This window comes from Puma concolor, chromosome D1 (genome assembly GCF_028749965.1).
Source record: "Puma concolor isolate L17-30 chromosome D1, mPumCon1.1.hap2, whole genome shotgun sequence".
Lineage (NCBI taxonomy): Eukaryota > Metazoa > Chordata > Mammalia > Carnivora > Felidae > Puma > Puma concolor.
Genome location: NC_141676.1, coordinates 34,492,557 through 34,512,321, shown reverse-complemented (window position 1 = coordinate 34,512,321; position 19,765 = coordinate 34,492,557). Strand labels below are relative to the sequence as shown.

Below are 19,765 nucleotides of genomic sequence, written 5' to 3'. Positions count from 1 at the left end.
TTTCAAATGTCAACAGCAATGTTGATCTTTTGAATCACTATTTTATGAATATTTCAGGTGTATTGAAATTTGTATTATTAGACTATATTTAGCTATGTCCAATACTGAGTTTTACTGGATCTGAATTGCTTGCCATGTTTGTTTCAGAATAAATTATTACAGACAGAATTGAAGACTCCCATGTAACACTGCCTGATCCTTTTCCCCAATTTGTGTCAGTATAACCACTCTTCTAATTTTGCTGATTAGCTTTCTTATAGTTTTCTACATTTACTATACATGATATATCCTTAGACAGTATTGAATATTGTTTTTCAGATTTTTAAACTGTGAAGAAATATGTAATGTATTTTGTTCTGCTTTTTTGAAATTTCAACAACTCCTCTCTTGTTTAATGCCTATTAATAGCATCACTTTTTTTTCCTGTTGTATTATTTATCTTTTCTTATTGATTTAGAGGCATTATTAATATATCCTGGAGACTAATCCTTTATTTGTTGTGTTCATGAAAAATATCTTCTAATTAAAGCTTACCACAGTCTCTACGATCTTTTAATATACAAAGGTTTTATTTGAATGTAGTCTAATTAATCATAGTTTCACCTTCTTACCAGCCAAAAGCTTTTATTCATGGTAAAAACAAACACATGAACAAAACTGCTTGTCTACTACAATCATCAAAATAGCCTCCTCCATTTTATTCTAAAAGTTTTAAAATTTAACTTTTCACATTTGTCTTTAAATTCTTTAGTTTTTCTTATTTGTATATGGTATCTTTCCAAGAAAATAGCTGACTTTTTCAGTGGCAGTAAATGACTCGTCTACCCTATCCAAGAGTAGTATATAGATATGTAATTTCATCTCAGTTCTGTATATGTAGGTCTTTTTCTGGGATATCTATTTTTCTCTTATATTGCTTATTCCTTCATGAACATCCTGCTGCCTTAATCACCATAGAATTGTAATAAATATTGGCATTTTGAAGGACAAGCCCATGTACCTAGTTCTTTTTCAAGATTTTCCTATCAAAGGCACTTTGATATTCCATATAGTAGAAGGATTAGTTTGTTATGTTGCATACATTTACACAAAACTATGTTGAAATCTTCAACTAAATGATACCAACTTATAGTGAATGTGAGATAATGGGCATTTTCACAATACTCAGTCTTGCTTTTAAATGTAACACAGGTGGGGCGCCTGGGTGGCGCAGTCGGTTAAGCATCCGACTTCAGCCAGGTCACGATCTCACGGTCCGTGAGTTTGAGCCCCGCGTCGGGCTCTGGGCTGATGGCTCAGAGCCTGGAGCCTGTTTCCGATTCTGTGTCTCCCTCTCTCTCTGCCCCTCCCCCGTTCATGCTCTGTCTCTCTCTGTCCCAAAAATAAATAAACGTTGAAAAAAAAATTAAAAAAAAAAAATGTAACACAGGCAAATTTATGCATCATTTTCCTTTTGAATCCTATTTAAGAATTATTCACCTCCTGTGAGTTCCTATGTCAGCTTCTAGAAGGTATATATATTCTTGTTCATTTTACTATCAATAATTCATCTGTAATTGATTTTTAGAACTTCATTGAGAAAAAATTCATGTACCATACATTCATTGCCCATTTAAACTGTCCAGTTTGGTGATTTTTAATATATTCATAGGGTTGTGCAGCCATCACCATAATATCCATTTAAAATATTTTTTTAAAGATGAAAACCTATACCCCCCAAAAAATCTGTACCCATTAGCAATTACTTTCCATTCCACCCACTCCTCCAACCCTAGGAAATGATTAATCTGTATTCTGTATTTATTTGTCTAGTATAGAATTTCATATAAATGGAATCATGTAATATATGGTCTCTTGTGACTAGCTTTATTCACTTTGTATATTTTTTTAATTAAAAATTTTTTTTTAAATGTTTATCATTTATTTTTTTGAGAGAGATACAGAGAGTGAGTGGGGAGGGGCAGAGACAGAGGGAGACACAATCCAAAGCAGGCTCCAGGCTCTGAGCTGTCAGCACAAAGCCTGATGCGGGGCTTGAACTGTGAGATCATGACCTGAGCCAATGTCAGCCGCTTAACCGACTGAGCCACCCAGGTGCCCCTTCACTTTGTATAATATTATATTATGTTGTAGGTTCTTCTATGTTGTAGCATGTATCACTATTTAATTCATTTTTAATGCCAAATAATATTCCATTTTATGGACAGTATCACATTTTATTTATGTATTTATCAAGCAGACATTAAATTGCTTTTTTTTACTATTATGAATAATGCTGCTGTGAATATTTATGTACAAGTTTTTGTGTGGATGTATCCTCTTGGGTATATACCTGGGAGTGAAATTGATGATTTGGTAGCTCTATGTCCAACATTAAGAGTAATTGCCAAACTGTTTTCCAAAGCTTCTTCACAATTTTACATCCCCACCAGTGATATACAAGGGTTCCAATTTCTCCGTAATCTTGCCAATACTATTTTAATGTTTGTTGTTTTGATTGTAGCCATCATAATGGGTGAGAAATGGTTTTTCATTGTGGTTTTGATTTCTATTCCCCTAATATCTTCATTTTGTTGAAAGCTGTCAAATGTGCCTGTTGGCCTTTTTTAAAATCTTCTTTGAAGAAATCTATATCAAGATTCTTTATCCATTTTTAACTGGATTATTTGTTTTTAATGTTGAGTTATTAATATATTATGAATACAAGTCCCTTTTCAGATAGCTTTTTAAAAAATATTATTTCCATTCTGTGGTTTGCTTTTTCACTTTCTTAATGGCATATTTTTTTGGAACACAAAGGTGTTTAATTTTGATATAGTTCTGTCTTTTTTTTTTTCTTTCTTTCTTTCATCACTCTGCTATTGGTGTTGTATTTAAGAAATCATTACCTAACTCAGGGTCCCCCCATATTGATACGTATGTTTTAATCTAATAATTGTACAGTTTTCCTTGTTACACTTAGGTTTATGATGATCCATTTTGAGCTAACTTTTGTGTATGGTTTAAGGTAGGGATCCAACCTCTTTTGCAAATGGACATGCAGTTGTTCAGGTGCCATTTGTTCAAAAGGCCATTTTTCCCCCATTGAATTTCCTTGGCAATTGTTGAAAGTCAATTGACCATAAATTTATGGGTTTATTTCTGAACTAGAACTTATGTTTGAATACAGTCTAAAGTACAATAATTTTATTACATGGTTATCTAATTTATCTAAATCAGCATTGCTTACTGAAGCACATGTATCTTCACTTTCTTTTCTAACTTTATTGAATTCTATTTCTTTAGCTTATTAGTTATTTAGAAGTTTTATTTTTAAATTTATCAGTGTTTGTGTCCACTATTTTTGTTTTTTTGTTTTTTGGGTTTTTTTAATTGATTTCTACATCTTTACCCAGAGCAGCCACACTATTGACTTGCCAGCATGTGTTATGGTTTTCTACTTTTTTTCCTACCTTGAAGCTAGAGTTATACATATTTTCCTGCTAATTCCTCTGGAATTTCAATAGGCATACATTTTATTTTATCTATCACTTCTAGGTGTTTTATGACATAAGGGTTTTGAAATTATGTTGTTGGCCATATTGCGGGAATCACAACCTTGATTTTCTGTTTTTGTGCCCTACTTCTAAAACTTGGTGCTAGGTTTTTACTGGTGGTACTTTACATCTCTTCATTTTCCCCTTTAGACATTATTACAAAGGTCAAAAAGAGTGCCATCTTCTAAAGTATGGACTTTGTGTTCCAGTTGATTTGTGAAATTTGGTAACCTTGAGTTAGATCGGAGACCGCTTTTCATTTTGGAGTAAGAGAAGACCTATCTCTTATTTTCTCCTTCACGTTGTCAAACATGCTTACTCAGGTAAAATAGGTCTCAGTTGTCATTTACAGTTTTTTCTGAAGAGACCTTTGAAGCACTTTAAGGAGTGAATTAAGCTGCCAGATATTTATGTATCATTCTGCACAGAAATAAAAACCCTAGCCAAAGTTCGTTGTAAAAACTTTAGGGGTCTTAGAAAATAGCTTCTTGGAGAAATATTTGGGGAAAAGAAAAATGTCATGGAATGTCAGAGCCATAAACGCCCTTTATCTGTTTGTTAGAGCACCCCTCCTTGATTCATGGTAGGGAATTGAGAGAGGAAACACCAATTGTCTGAAGCCACAGCAGTAAGGATAGAAGTATGAGTAAACCCAGATTCTTTTCTTTTCTTCCTTTTTTTCCTTTTTAGTGTCCTCTGTTGTGACATTTTCCAAACCGATATGTTATCCCCCCGGTTATTCTATTGAGGAGTTTGGTGAGTGAGACTATAAACCTTCCTTCTCTCATACAGTATTTCATGATTTCTTTTTTTTTTATTTTTTAATGTTTGTTTATTTTTGAGAGAGAGAGTGTGTGTGTGAGAAAGAAGGAAAAGCAGAGAGAGAGGGGGACAGAGGATCCGAAGGGGACTCTGCACAGACAACAGAGAGCCAGATGCAGGGCTTGAACTCAGGAACCATGAGATCATAACCTGAGCCGAAGTTGGATGCTCAACTAACTGAGACCCTCATGATTTCTTTTTAAAGTCAACTTTTAATCATTTAAATAAGTTCTTTAATTTTTATCTAATTTATATAGTGTCCCTTGTGATTTCTCTTTAAAGTCAACTTTTAATCTTTTAAATAATTTCTTTAATTTTTATCTAATTTATCCATCTTACTTTGACAGACTCTAGGATGGTCTCAATGATCTCTGCCTCCTGGTACTCATACTCTTGCATAATCCTCTTCCCTATGACTTTCTTCTAAACACTAGAATAAAGCAGAGGTGGTGAGGTATCACGTGTTTGATTATGTTACATTACATAAAACTCTGTCTGGCTTTCAGACTCACTCTGGAGACTCTTCTTTTTTGTTTCCTGAACTAATTGCCATGTTGGGAATACCCAAATGTCAAAGAACAGTAGGAAGCTTCAAGGGGCTGAGGTTGGCCTCCCGCTAACAGCCAGCACAAGGAAATGAATTCTGCGAAGGTTCTGAGTTATCTTGGAAGTGGATTCTCCCTAGTCAGGCCTTAAGATAAGAGTAAAGCCCCACTGACACCTTGCTTGAAGCTTTGTGTGGTGTAAGCAAAGGACCCAGCTAAGCTCTGCCTGAACACCTGATCCATGGGAATGTATGATAATATATCTGCATTGTTCTAAGCTCCTAAGTTTGTGGTAATTTTTTTTAAAAATGGTGTAGCCACTCTGGAAAACAGTATGGAGTTTCTTCAAAAAATTAAAAATAAAACTACCCTATGACTCAGCAATTGCACTACTAGGAATTTACCCAAAGGGTACAAAAATGCTGATTCGAAGGGGCACATGCCCCCCAGTGTTCCAGGGGCACATGCGTCCCAGCGATATCAACAATAGCTAATTTATGAAAAGAGCCCAAATGTCTATCAACTTGATGAATGGATAAAGCAGTTATGGTACATATATGAAATGGAATACTACTCAGCAATGAAAAAGAATGAAATCTTGCCATTTACAACAACATGGATGGAACTGGAGGCTATTATGCTAAGCAAAACAAGTCAATCAGAGAAAGACAGATGTATAATTTCACTCATATATGCAATTTGAAAATCACAACAGATGAACATAAGGGAAGAGAAGGAAAAATAAGATAAAAACAGAGAGGGAGGCAAACCATAAGAAACTCTTAAGTACAGAGAGCAAACTGAGAGTTGCTTGAAGGGGGTGGGTGTGTGGGAGAGTGGGTTAAATAGGTGATGGGCATTAAGGAGGGCACTTTTCTGGATGAGCGTTGGGTGTCTTATCTAAGAGATGAATCACTGGGTTCTATTCCTGAAGCCAAGGCTACATTGTATGTTAACTAATTTGAAAAAAAAAAAACAAAACAGTTTATTTTGAGAGAGAGAGAGCACAAGTGGGGAAGGGGCAGAGAGAGAGAAAAAAACCCTAAGCAGCGTCCACACTGTTAACACAGAGCATGATGTGGGGCTTGATCTCATGAATTGAGAAATCATGACCTGAGCCAACATCAAGAGCCAGACACTTAATCGACTGAGCCACCCAGGCGCCTCTGTGGTAATTTTGTGCAACAATAGATAACTAATACATAAAATATGGTATTCTGATACATTAAAATCCAGCCTCGGTGAATGCTTGGTGTACCATTAATGAAGCAAACTGGAAATTCTTTATCTAGCTAAAATACCCAGCAGGTGCTTGTCAGCAGGCCAGGCAAATATAATCAACAATATGCTCTGACTGACTGAAACAGATTTGAAGTTTTGAGTAAATTATTTTTGCATAATTCATAAGCATTAATTGAATCGATTCAATAAAAATTAAGCCAGCAAGATGCTATATCAACACAATTCCAAGTATTTAGCTTGACAAAAATTACAATGACCTAATCTCATGAGTCTCTTTACTTTAAGAAGCTATGTTTCCCAAGAAAAACTTTTTTTTTTATACTTTCCTGGCTACACAGAGGGATCCCTCTTTACAATTTCGTCTCTCTCCTCTATATTCCTACTTAATAACATCACATAATAATAATAGTAATAAGAAGAAGCATGTCTATAATATTTTCATTCTTTTTAATGTTTATTTATTTTGACACAGAGGGAGAGAACACATTGTGAGAGAGAACGAGGGGAGGGGCAGAGACAGAGAGGAAGAGAGAGAATCCCAAGCAGGCTACATGCTGTCAGCTCAGAGCCCAGTGCAGAGCTTGATCTCACAGACCGTGAGGTCATGACCTGAACTGAATTCAAGAGTCAGATGCCTAACCGACTGAGCCACAGACGTCCCAACATGTCTGTAATATTCTAAATAAATTTGACTCCTGTCATTTATGCATCATTGCATTTAACATGCACTTATTGAGTGCCCTATGTGTACATTCAATGATAAGATGTTAAAACGGACAAGAGACCGTCTTGTGTGCACATCGCCATACTTAATTTTCACTTTACAACAACTGTATGAACTACTGGTATTTATACCCCCTTTTATAGCAAAAAAAAAAAATTTGGCTGCTATCTACAACTTGAATCTTATTGCCCTATCTTCAAATCCCATTTTTCTTTTTATTCACTAAAAGGAAAGGGCCTGCTTCTCTTTTAATAATGTGAAATGGCCTTTATTTATGTTCTCCCAAGGCACCAAACTTTTTTTGCACCTTAATTTTATTGCATCTTGTATTAATTTCTTTACTATACCTGCCTTACAGGATATAATCTCATTCTGCTTTGTTTATTACTATATTTTCAGACCACATGTGCATTTAGTATTGCTGGGAAAATGACAATAAGAGATACAAGGTAGTTTGTAAGGTTTATGACACTTAACTTAGTCTTTTAAAAAACTTTTAAAATTATTTTTTTTAACATTGATTCATTTTTGAGAGACAGAGACAGAGCATGAGTGGGGAAGGGGTAGAGAGAGAGGGAGACACAGAATCTGAAGCAGGCTCCAGGCTCCAGGCCCCAGGCTCCAAGCTGGCAGCACAGAGCCCGATGTGGGGCTCGAACCCACAAACTGCGAGATGATGACCTGAGCTGAAGTCGGACGCTCAACCAACTGAGCCACCCAGGCGCCCCTAAAATTACTTTATTTTTTTAAAACAGTTGTAGGTTCACAGAAAAATTGAGCAGAAAGTCACAGATTTCCCATATAGCCTTGCCTCCACACATTTAGCCTGTCCCATTATCAACATCCCCTACCAGATTGGTACCTTTATTATAGTTTACGAACCTGCATTAACACATCATAATCACCCATAGCTTACAACAGGGTTCACTCTGCTGCTGTACGTTCTGTGCATTAGGACAAGTGCATAATGACATGTATCCATCACTATAGTATCACGGAGAGTGATTTCACTGCCCTGAGGATACTCTGTGCTCTGCCTCTCATCCCTCTCTCTCTCCTATCCTTGGCAACAGCTGATTTTTTGCTGTCTTCATAGTCTTGCCTTTTCCAGAATGCCGTTAGTTAGAATTGCACAGTATGTAGACTTCTCAGATCTCCTTCTTCCACTCGGCCATGCAATCACCTTTGAAGCTGAAAAAAAACGTTATATGATTTAAAAACAAATCACCAAACTTTGGATGCTATGAAGTCACCCAGCAACAGGAAGATCAGGCATTCTTTAGTCCTACACATTCCCAAGTGTCTCTCTTTGCCTAAAAGTCTTCCTGGAAGAGTGAAATTCGAGAAGCAGACTAGCTTGAGATTGGAGTATGGTCTGGAATGTCTGTAGTATGCTTTGTTATTGTTCAGTTTCTGTTGTGTATATGTATGCCCTTTGGAAGCTACAAAGGGCAAATGGCTTTTTCCCACCTGTCACGTATCCTGGGGGCAGGTGAGGCTGCACAATCCATCTGTGCCTGCCTCTAGGTCAGGGTAAGGGGCAGTGGCTTACTCCCTTCCCTGAAAGAGAAGAGGCTCTTCCCTGCTTCTCCAAAACCTCATTCCTTCATCTGGGGGTTACACAGAGCCACACAGCTTACACACCCAGTTGGTGTCAAGGAAAAGGGAGACAAAGGGAATCGCTATGGAAATCCCAGATGGGATAACGTGCTCTTTGGCTACCACAGGACCTTTCCATCTGCCTCAATTTCAGCATCTGTGAAATGGGGGGAAAACAGTACTTATCTCAGTTTTTGTGAGCATGAAATGTGTAAACATACGCAAAGTGTGTAGAACAGTGCTTGGTTTCTGTTCAGCTCATGTTAGTGTTATTTCTTTAAATACTAATTTATTAGTTATTATTTTTTAAAAAAGCAGTTTTCTCTACCAGGTGTAGTAGGAGCTAGAATGCAATCTACCATCTGATAAGGGTACTCCAGAGTCACTGATTTAGAGAATATTTGTATTTCTTTTTTTAAAAACTTTATTTTAATGTTTATTTACTTTTTTGGAGGGGAGAAGGGCAGAGAGAGAGGAAGACACAGAGTCTGAAGCAGACTCTGGGCTCTGAGCCGTCAGCACAGAAAATATTTGTATTTCTTTTTATTTCTTTTATTACTTTTAATTATTTTTTAACGTTTATTTCTGAGAGAAAGAGAGACAGAGCATGAGTTGGGGAGAGACAGAGAGAAAGAGAGAGAGACAGACAGACAGACAGACAGAATCCGAAGTAGTCTCCAGGCTCCGAGCTGCCAGCACAGAGCCCAACATGGGGCTAGAGCCCACAAACCTCAAGAACATGACCCAAGCCAAAGTCGGAGGCTTAACCAACTGAGCCACCCAGATGCCCCTAATATTTGTATTTCTAAAGATGATGTGGACTAGCAAGAGGGTTGACATTCTGCTAAGTAGGCAATAAGCCTGGCCGGATTCTTATCCACAGTGAAAGCCACTGTATAGCATTGAAGTCTGATTTTTTTGGTATTCCTATGACTCATAATTAAAGGTTATTTGCATAGGAAAGTTTGCATAGTAATTACATTTCTGACATGTTTTAAGTTAAGTGAGGTGCATTAAAATATATATGTATTAATATACTTTTTATCCCCAAGGACACTTAGAAAATTAAAGCATTCTTCTCCTGTTAAGTATCATTTTAAAATGGAAAATTTTTATGACAGAAAAGCCAGAATTTGTATTAATTCAGCAGCACTTAGTAAATTTCTACTCACATGCAGGATTTCTTCTGACCTACAGTGCATGGTGTATTTTCTGTTAGTTTTTTTTAACAGAGATTGCTTTTATTGTAAGTATGTGACTTTCTTGACAAAACTGTTTCTCATTTGTCTGGAACTGAAAAAAAAGATTAAAACCTCTTCTTTTCTGTATAATAAGTAAGGCCAACAAAAAGAGCTATTGTGAACAATGGCTTTAACTGTGAAATGAATGGTAGTTACATACTGAGGCTATTTGGATTTTTCTCTAATTAAGGAGGGTAAAGCCAGAACCTCTGAGTAAAATATGGCATCAGACTATTGACATCTAGACTGTAATTTCCCAATTTCCCATCAATGATTGCCAAAAAAGGATACAGAAATGCAAAAACAAACACCACTGCTGAAACCCAATGAAAAAGATTTTCATTATTTGAAGATTTGGTAGGAAAAGATGAAACACAAGTGTGAAACACAGTCATTTGGCCTGAAGACAACCTGATGGGTCCCCAAATGACAGTGGAGAGTTGAGCTAACCTGGCCCGTCATTGGTCCTCAACGTTGGGCTGCCGGAGCCACACAGCCAAGGAAACTAAGCATCCACTGCCCTTCTCAACAATGGCAATCTTGTGAGCAAGCCAGAGTCCTGCCTGCTCCCACTGCCTTGCCCACCCGTGCCTCTCTCTCTCTCTCTCTCTCTCTCTCCCTCCCTCTCCCTCTCCCTCTCCCTCTCCCTCAATCCAAACAGAATCAGAAATAGCCAGTAAAAGGACATGGCAGTAATTGGTTGCATTCTAAATAGCAGAATTTGGATAAAAAGACTGTTACAGGTGGGAGCAGGTACTGGCTCCCATGCATACTGTACTGTCTTATGCCAGAGTATAGCAAACTAAGTCAATTTTTAAAGCATAGACCAGGACTTTGTAATCAAGAAGAGTCCATCTGTACAGAGACATGTTCCATGAAATCTTGAAAGACACCAGAAAAGGCATCTTACAAGACACCTGGGGTGGCTCAGTCAGTTCAGCGTCCAACTTTGGCTCAGGTCAGGATCTCACAGTTCGTGAGTTTGAGCCCTGCGTCCGTCTCTGTGCTGACAGCTCAGAACCTGGAACCTGCTTTGGATTCTGTGTCTCCCTCTCTCTCTGTTCCTCCCCTGCTCACACTCTGTCTATCTCTCTCTGAAAAATAAATAATGATTAAAGAAAAAATTTTTGAAGACACCATAAATTGAAATAAAGCCTGTATACAACAAACTTCATTCTAAGTTAAGATTGGCATACTGCTAAGGTTGAAAACAAACTTTTCCTGGGAATCAGCAATTTTGTCCTAGGTACATACTGACAGAAATGTATGCACACATCTATTGCAAGATATACACATGAATGTTTATTAAAAATAGGCAAGACTGGAAATGAATAGCCCAAATACTCATCATTAGTAGAAAGCAAAAATAAATTTCATTGTTTTTTTAATCTTTATTTTGAGAGAAAGAAAGGGAGCATACAAATTTTATCTTATTTTTCGTGACAAGAACTGACTTTTTTGATCTCACAAGGTCAGACAACGTTGACACTGCTGTCTGTGCATTATCTCATTTAGTCGTAACAATAATCTTATACTGTTGATAATATTATTATATTTGCTTAAAAGCTGTGGGAACTGACGCTGAGCAGTGAGATTAAGTAACATGTCTATGAACACAGTTAATTAAAACACCAGTCTGTCTAATGCAGAAATCAGTACCTTAACCAGTGTATCCTACTGCATCTTACTAACTCAAGTGTATGGTTAACATGTAATCAGTCAGCAATCACTTACAGATTAATGACCTGACCCAATTTTATATCTGCCTGACAGAGGACTGTGGTAAACTCCCCAGGATAACAGGACCCTTAGTGGCTACTGGCACCTGTTAATAAGTCTTCCTTTGGTACACCTGGACATTCAACTCTATTCCTGCACATATTAGATAACATTGTAACTAAACAATTACATTCCTGCACATATTCCTGCACATATTAGATAACATTGTAACTAAACAATTACATGCCTACTACTCCCCAGGAAGGATAAAATCCCTAAAAGTCTTTTGTGTCCTCTTATTTTTATCCCTCGAGTTTAACACAGTACATAGCACACAATAGGTGTTCGATGAATGCTTGTTAGATTGAAAAGAATAAATTCTGGAAAACATATGCAGGTCACAAATAGTTACTACCATAATTTTATTTGAAAAATTCTCAAAAATGTGTTTTCATGCAAACAGGCAGACTTCTATTGCTGTTTTTCAAATGTGCTAAAATCTTTGCAAAGGGTTCTTTCTCCACGTGAGCCATAACATGCATATTTTTGGGATACTCTTTAGGAAGACCAGCTTTGCTGAAAGTACCTGAGCTTTATGGTTTGCAATGCATTACATAATTAAATTGTTTTCAACACTGTTGAAAGATAAGGTACCTGATGGATGACCAGCATCCAGGGTTCTCTGAGCAATACTAGTTTTATTCTATCTTCTGGGAATAATAAACATGAAAACTCTGTTTCTAAGTTAAATTCATTCTGCATTGTAATTGGAAAACATTTCACTATTCCAGGTACCTTAAGAGAGGAGTCTTGATTTCATGTTCAAACAACCTTATGATTTCAAACAATTAAAGAAGTTGTTCTTTTGGTGACTAAACACAATGATATATAATAAATTTCCTGTCAGTTCTGCTTTTAAGCAACAGATTTGAGCAGGTTAATCAGCATCTTGGTTAATGGGTGCCATATATATATTAAAATAAAATAAAAACTCATAACCTTAAACTTTTATAGAGCCTGTACAATGTTTTTTTAAACATAATTCAGGAGATATTTCCAAATCTCACCATGCTTCTGTATTACCATTTCAATAGCTATTTTTCATTCTGCCTGGTAAAACTCATCTAATAATTTAGAATTCATAAAATAATTAGACAATAAATTAGAATTCTAGTTAATATAGTTTGATTGTGAACACATTTTTCAGAAACAAAAAAGTTGGGAATAATGCCTAAGGTCACTTATTGTGAAAAAAAATGGCGATTTTTTAATGGTAAAACAGCTGTTTCTCTGGGAGAGTTTAGCATTTGTTTTGCTTAGACTTAGAACAATGGGTAACAATAACTATCAGAGTTCCACTTTCAGTCTATGCTGCTCTTAAAATATGAAAAGCACATAAAATTGATTAAATACTATCTTGTCTCCTCACACTTTTCCTACCTAACCCATCATTTACTTCCAGGTCTTCTCACTGAAGGACTCTTGCCTTTGCCTAGGATTAAATATGTTTTTAATATCATAAAAATCAGAAGACACTCAATAATGAACTGGAGGTCCACCTGGGTGGCTCAGTCAGTCAAACGTCTCAGTCTTGATTTTGGCTCAGGTCATGGTCTCAAGGTTCATGAGGTCAATCCCCCATCTGGCTCTGTGCTGACAGTGCAAACAAAGCCCGCTTGGGATGTTCTCTCTCTCCCTCCCTCTCTGCTCCTCCCCTGCTCATTCTCTCTCTCTATCTCTCTCTCAAAATAAATAAATATTAAAAACTTTTTAAATAATCAACTGGAGAGGGTGGTATACTTTATGCAAAAGAAAATGAAGAAGGAAATTTGTATATGATTTTATTTTAGCCCAGTCCTTGTTGAAATTACCATGAAGATGTCTGGAGGCAGTGGATGGTAGGTATAAAACAAAGGGCACACCATGGCTATCAGTTCTGCTGTAATTTTGTGATTATTTATCTTAACCTGTTTTAATTTGATTTGTTGTAAATACTGGAGGCGAGAGGAGGAGATGTGTCAATACGATCTCTTCTTGGTTTTCTATTCTTGAGGTCAGCCTTACCTGGACACACGGGTTTATGGATGTTGCCTTCCTTTCTTCCTCCCACAAATATTTATTGATGCCCACTCTGTATCTGATTTGGGGTGAGATGTCTGGAATAATCTGAGACAAAACAGTAAACAATCCTTGATCAGGCAGATGGTAAACAAAATAAATAATAACATGTCATATAACATGTTAGGAGTTAGTAAGTGTGAAGGAACTTGAAGGGTCTTGAGGAGAGCAGTTAAATGCTGTAATTTATGATGTGGAGGATCACTCAGGTATCTCAACTATCATGCAAGGTGTATCTTGCAAGGCAGGCATTTGGTGGAAAATTGCCAGTCTATAAAAAATAGCTTGGGCGAATGGGCAGAGCAAGGTGAGGGCCATACAGCAGTCTTGATGAGCAAGTGATTAAGCTTGATAAGTAAGCTGTCTTAGTTGGATCACAGTTTTATATCCACTGGACAAGTATCTCTGGAGCAAGCAGCTCAGGAATTATTTATCAGTTCAGTGTTGTTGAACAGAGCTTTAGAAATTATACCTATCTGAATATTATTTAATATTGGAAATTATGTTGGCTTCAGTACTTATGTTAAGACTTAATGTCTTAATTTTTGCAATGGGAGTTGTAAGTATTAAAAAAGATCAAACATGTAAGGCACTTATGTCTGAGCCTGATGTTGAATAAATACATACTCAGCATATGCTAGCTGATATTATTTTTACAGGACCTTACTAAATAAAACTTACTATATGCATTTTGATGCCAGCATCAGAGAACCCAGGGTCTGGTATCAGACTGCCTAATTTCAAATTGTAGAACATCGCTTGCTAACTTGTCTCCTATTACAGACTTCAGACTTTCTTTAATCAACTTTCCCATATCTCATAACTGGAATGTAAAAACACATTTTTGTTTTTGGAGTGCCAGTATCCAAACCAAAGTGACTGAGACCAAAACGGTGTGTTTGTCTAGCCTACACTATTAACAGTCATTGCTTTGTTTGCAGAATGACATGAATTACATAGCATCCAGTGGACTTCTATTCAAAGATGGCAAAAAACGGATTGATTACATCCTGGTGTATAGAAAGTCAAATATACAATATGACAAAAGAAACACATTTGAAAAGAACCTCAGAGCCGAAGGCCTGATGTTGGAAAAGGAGGTAGGTGCTTTGATAACACTAGTTGTGTGGTAAAATATGCTGGAAGAGATATAATCTCATATGTTTTAATATGGGAAGTGTATACCACATGGCTTTATAAAATGTATAGTTATTTTCTCCCACATAAAAGAAATACATATGTACAGCCCCACTTAAATACGTATTCCTTTTTTACTTATACATTTCCGTAAATTTAAATATTTTTCAAAGGGCATAACTATTTTTACAGTTTTAAAAATTGAAGAAGGAATAATTATACCTATATAAAGTATAGAAAACCCTATGAAAAGAAAAATGTTAAAAGAAAAGAGTGCCAAGCTGTTAATGTCTGGGTTTCAATATTGGAATGAATGATTTGCTTCTCAATCCTTTTTTTTTAATGCTTTTATTTTTTTTTCAGACTTCATTTTTTAGGGTAGTTTTAGATCACAGCAAAATTGAGAGGAAGGTACAGAGATGTCCCATATAGCTCCTGCCCCCACACACCATCTCCCATTATCAACATCTCCCACCAGAGTGGTGCATTTGTTATAATTGATGAACCTACATAGACTCCTTATTGTCATCCAGAGTCCATAGTTTACATTAGTGTTTGCTCTTGATGTTGTACATTATGTGGGTTTGGGAAAATGTAACATGTATCCACCCTATAGAATTATGCAAAGTATTTTTACTGCCCTAAAAATCCCATGTGTTCTGCCTATACATCTCTCTGCCACCCTATTCATTCGCCTGTATAAGGGCATCTTGGTTGCTTCCAAGTTTAGGTAATTATGAATAAAGCTGCTTTAAACATCCTAGTGCAGGTTTGTGCATGGACAGAAATTTTCAACTTTGAGTAAATATCAAGGAGTGGATTGCTGGATCATATGCTAAGAGTATGTTCATTTTTGCAAGAAACCTTCATAATGTCTTCCCAAATGGCTATACCATTTTGCACTCCCACCAGCAATAAATGACAGTTCCTGTTGTCCAATTCCTCACCAGCATTTGCTGTTGTCAGTATTCTGGATATTGGCCATTCTAATGGGTGTCTAGTGGTAAGCTCATTTTTTTATTTGCATGTTCCTGATGGTGTATGAAGTAGAGCATCTTTTAATATGCTTATTTAATATGCTTATTTAATATGCTCACCTTTCTTGGTGAGGTGTATGTTAAGACTTTTGGCTTATTTTTAAATTGAGTTGTTTGTTTTCTTATTGTTGAGTTTTAAGAGTTCTTTGTATATTTTGGAATAGCAGTTCTTCATCAGATGTGTCTTTTGCAAGTATTTTCTCAGTTTGTTGCTTGTTTTATCATTTCCTTTGACATTGTCTTTCACAGAGTAGAAGCTCACTAGTTATTTTTTTATAGTTATTAATTAATTGATCTTCAAATGTTGAACCAGCCTTGCATACTTAGGATAGATCCCAATTGGTTGTGGTATATAGTTCTTTTTATACATTGTTGGGTTCTATTTCCTAATATTTTGTTGAAGAATTTTGCATGTATGTTCATGAAAGATATTAGCCTGTAGTTTTTTGTTTTGTTTTGTTTTTGTTTTTGTTTTGTTTTTGTCTTTTTTTCTTGAAGTGCCTTTGTATTTTGGTAATAGTGCTGGCCTCATAGAATGAGTTAGGAAGTTTCCCCTCTACTTCTATACTCTGAAAAAGATTGTAGAAAATTGGCACAATTTCTTCCTCAGATGTTTGGTAGAAATCATCAGTGTACCCATCAGAGCCTGGTGCTTTCCGTTTGGGAAAGTTATTAGTTAATGATTCAGTTTATTTAATAGATATACATCTATTCAGGTTGTGTATTGTTTGCATGTGAGTTTTGGCAGATTATGTCTTTAAATAAATTGGCTCATTTCATGTAGGCTGTCAAATGTGAGCATAGAGTAACCATAGTATTCCTTTATTAATCTTTTAGTTATAGCGCAGTCCCCTCTTTCATTTCTGATATGGATGATTTGTGTCTTCTCTCTATTTTTCTTACTAGGCTGACTAGAGGCTTATTGATTTACTGATCTATTCAAAGAACCAAACATTTCATCAATTTTTTTCTGTTGTTTTTTCTGTTTTCAGTTTTATTGATTTATGAAAGAATTCTATTTTATTGAAATATTGTTGACCATAATGTTATAGTATGCTCTTATTCTTTTCTTCTGTTTACTTTGGATTTAAGTCGCTCTTTCTTTTTTTAGTTTCTTAAAATGAAAACTTAGATGATTAACTTTAAACCTTTCTTTTTTTTTTAATATATGCAGTTAATGCTATAAATTTACCCCTAATCACAGCTTTCACTATACTTAAAGTTTACATAATTTAAACTTTGATAAATTATGTTTTTATTTTCATGTAGTAGAAAATTATTTTTCCTCTCTGGAGCTTTCATATTTGTCCTATGTGTCATTTGTAAGAATGTCATTTAATCTGCATACATTTTGGGAATTTCCAGTTATCTTTCTGTTATTGGTTCCTAGCTTAATTCCACTGTGGTCTGAGAGCAGACACTGGATGGTTTCTCTTCTTTTAAATTTGTTAAGATGTGTTTTATGGCCCAGAATAATTAATCTTCTTGAATGGTCCATGTGAATTTGAGAAAAATGTACATTCTCTTGTTGTTGGATAAAGGAATCTATAGATGTCAATTACAATTATAGATGTCAATTACAGCAATGGTTGATTGATGGTGTTATTGAGTTCAACTATTTCCTTACTGGTCTTCTCCCTGTTGGATCTGTGTATTTCTGATACAGAAGTGTTGAAGTCTCCACCTGTGATAGTAATTCATTTGTTTCTCCCTGCAGTTCCGTCAGTTTTTGCCTCACATACTCTGGCATTCTTATCTGGTACATACACGTTAAGGATGGTTGTGTCTTCTCGGAGAAACGGCTCCTTTATCACTATGTGATGCCCTTCTTTATCCCTGACAACTTTTCTTTCCTTGAATGCTTTTCTTAAGTGTTCTTTACAGAATGTTGTATTTTTCTAGTGAAACAATAAAACTACTAATGCTTACTAGAAAAAAATGGAAAATAGAAAGGAGGTAAAAGCCTATTTTTCATACTCCTATTATCAAAAAAAAAAACCTCTTGCTATTTTAGTTAAACTTCTAAGGTCTTAAAAACACATATTAAATACATATTTATCACGTTACAGAATGAAAACATCTTAATGTGAAAACTGAAAGTAAAAAAAAGTGCAAAATAAAAAGCCAAAGTTCACATCTACTATCTCCCAAATCATATTCTCTTATTTTTTAGCAGCCTTGTTAATGTCTTGATTTTATTTTGCTGGGTGTCCTAAGTATATTTTCTAGATATATACAAATATACATATATTTTTTAGAAAAATTAGTCATGATATGCATTATATTCTACTACTCAATTCTGTTATTTAACAATATATTATGAATATCTTAAATTGCCTTTATATTTAGATACAACTCATCTCTTTTACTAGGTGTATAGTATTACAACTTGGGGATTTAGTCAACCATTCCCGTATTCAGAGAAAAAAAATTTTTTTTAATTTTTTTTACATTTATTTATTTTTGAGAGACAGAGAGAGACAGAGCACTAGTGGGGGAGGGACAGAGAGAGACTGAGACACAGAATCTGAAGCAGACCCCAGGCTCCTAGATGTCAGCACTGGGCGTGACACAGGGCTCGAACTGTGAGATCATGACCTGAGCTAAAGTCGGACGCTTAACCAACTGAGCCACCCAGGGGCCCCAAGAAAAACTTTAAATTACATGTTCGAGGGACTCTTAATTTACTACAAGTGGGATTTAACTACTTTTCTAGAAAATTAGATGGACAAGGTGAAAAAATTTTGATGATTTCTTTGGTTAAACATCTAGATAATTTGCTAATAAGTGTTATCAATGGAATAGAATGCTCACTGTTACTTAGACGTGATATTGGAGCCCCCACTCTTTTTTCCACAGGACTACTTCTGTGATTAGCCTTCTAAGAAACACATTAGGAAATACTGAACTATAACTTGAGATGGATCTAGAGAACTGATATGTTTATTAGCAATTTTTAATATATATAAAATAACACGGGGCGCCTGGGTGGCGCAGTCGGTTAAGCGTCCGACTTCAGCCAGGTCACGATCTCGCGGTCCGTGAGTTCGAGCCCCGCGTCAGGCTCTGGGCTGATGGCTCAGAGCCTGGAGCCTGTTTCCGATTCTGTGTCTCCCTCTCTCTCTGCCCCTCCCCCGTTCATGCTCTGTCTCTCTCTGTCCCAAAAATAAATAAACGTTGAAAAAAAAAAAAAATTAAAAAAAAAAGAAAAAAAAATTTTTTTTTTTTTAAATAAATAAATAAAATAACAGTGCCTTGACTCTTTACAAGGTAAGGATTTATTCACACGCTGCCTAGTGTTACAAAATCGGGCAAGCTGACTTCTGGTCTCAATTTCTATTGATTCCTTTAGTTCTGTTTCCCTTTTTATGTCTCTTCTGGGAATTTTAACCCAGAATATCCATATCAGTGGACTAATTCAATCAATAAGTACTTATTACCAAAGTCTTATGAACTCAGTCTTGTAATAAGATTTTATTCTCCTGTGATTTCTCCTCCATACAACCAATCATTTCCTCATCTGTTCCAAGAGCAATTTATACATACATTCTATTATAATATTGATAGTTACTTTGCTCACATATCTCCAATTATTTATCAATTCAACAAATAATTGTGACAGGTACTATGCAAGCTACTAGGGATCCAATGAGTAAAGTAGACCTTGTCCCTGCCTTCACTGAACTTTCAGTCTACATGTGAGTCTGTCGTGACAATTGTGTAATTGTGAAAGAGGTATGACTTGGCTCAGTCTCCAGCTAGTTTTCTTGGCAGTAAGTCCAGATTCTCTTCTGAGTCATCCTCTCCCTTGTTCCTCCACCGTTTTCTTAGCAATAATACAGGATGTTATTCATCCAAACGGAGTCCTGTTCTGCTTTTAAAGGGCAGCCCATTCACCCTTGAGTTCTAACTCTTTAGTCGCTGCCAAGAGATTTTTTTTTAATTTTTTAATTTTTTGTTTTTATTTTTGTTTGGTCTAGATTGGCTCTCAGCAAGACAGTGTTTCTATGTGTACTGTTATTGCTGGGCTGACTTTTTAATTTTT

At 35.9% G+C, this 19,765-nt stretch overlaps 1 protein-coding gene across 4 annotated transcripts in view; it reads left to right on the top strand.

The window, feature by feature from the left end:
* ANO3 (anoctamin 3) overlaps positions 1-19,765 on the top strand; it is a 440,478-nt gene that overhangs the window by 285,483 nt on the left and 135,230 nt on the right. For all 4 annotated transcript variants that reach the window (XM_086677790.1, XM_025927974.2, XM_086677791.1 and 1 more), the window contains one exon: positions 14,488-14,646. In XM_086677790.1, coding sequence (XP_086533916.1) covers positions 14,488-14,646 — 159 coding nt within the window. The remainder of the gene's footprint in view (positions 1-14,487; positions 14,647-19,765) is intronic.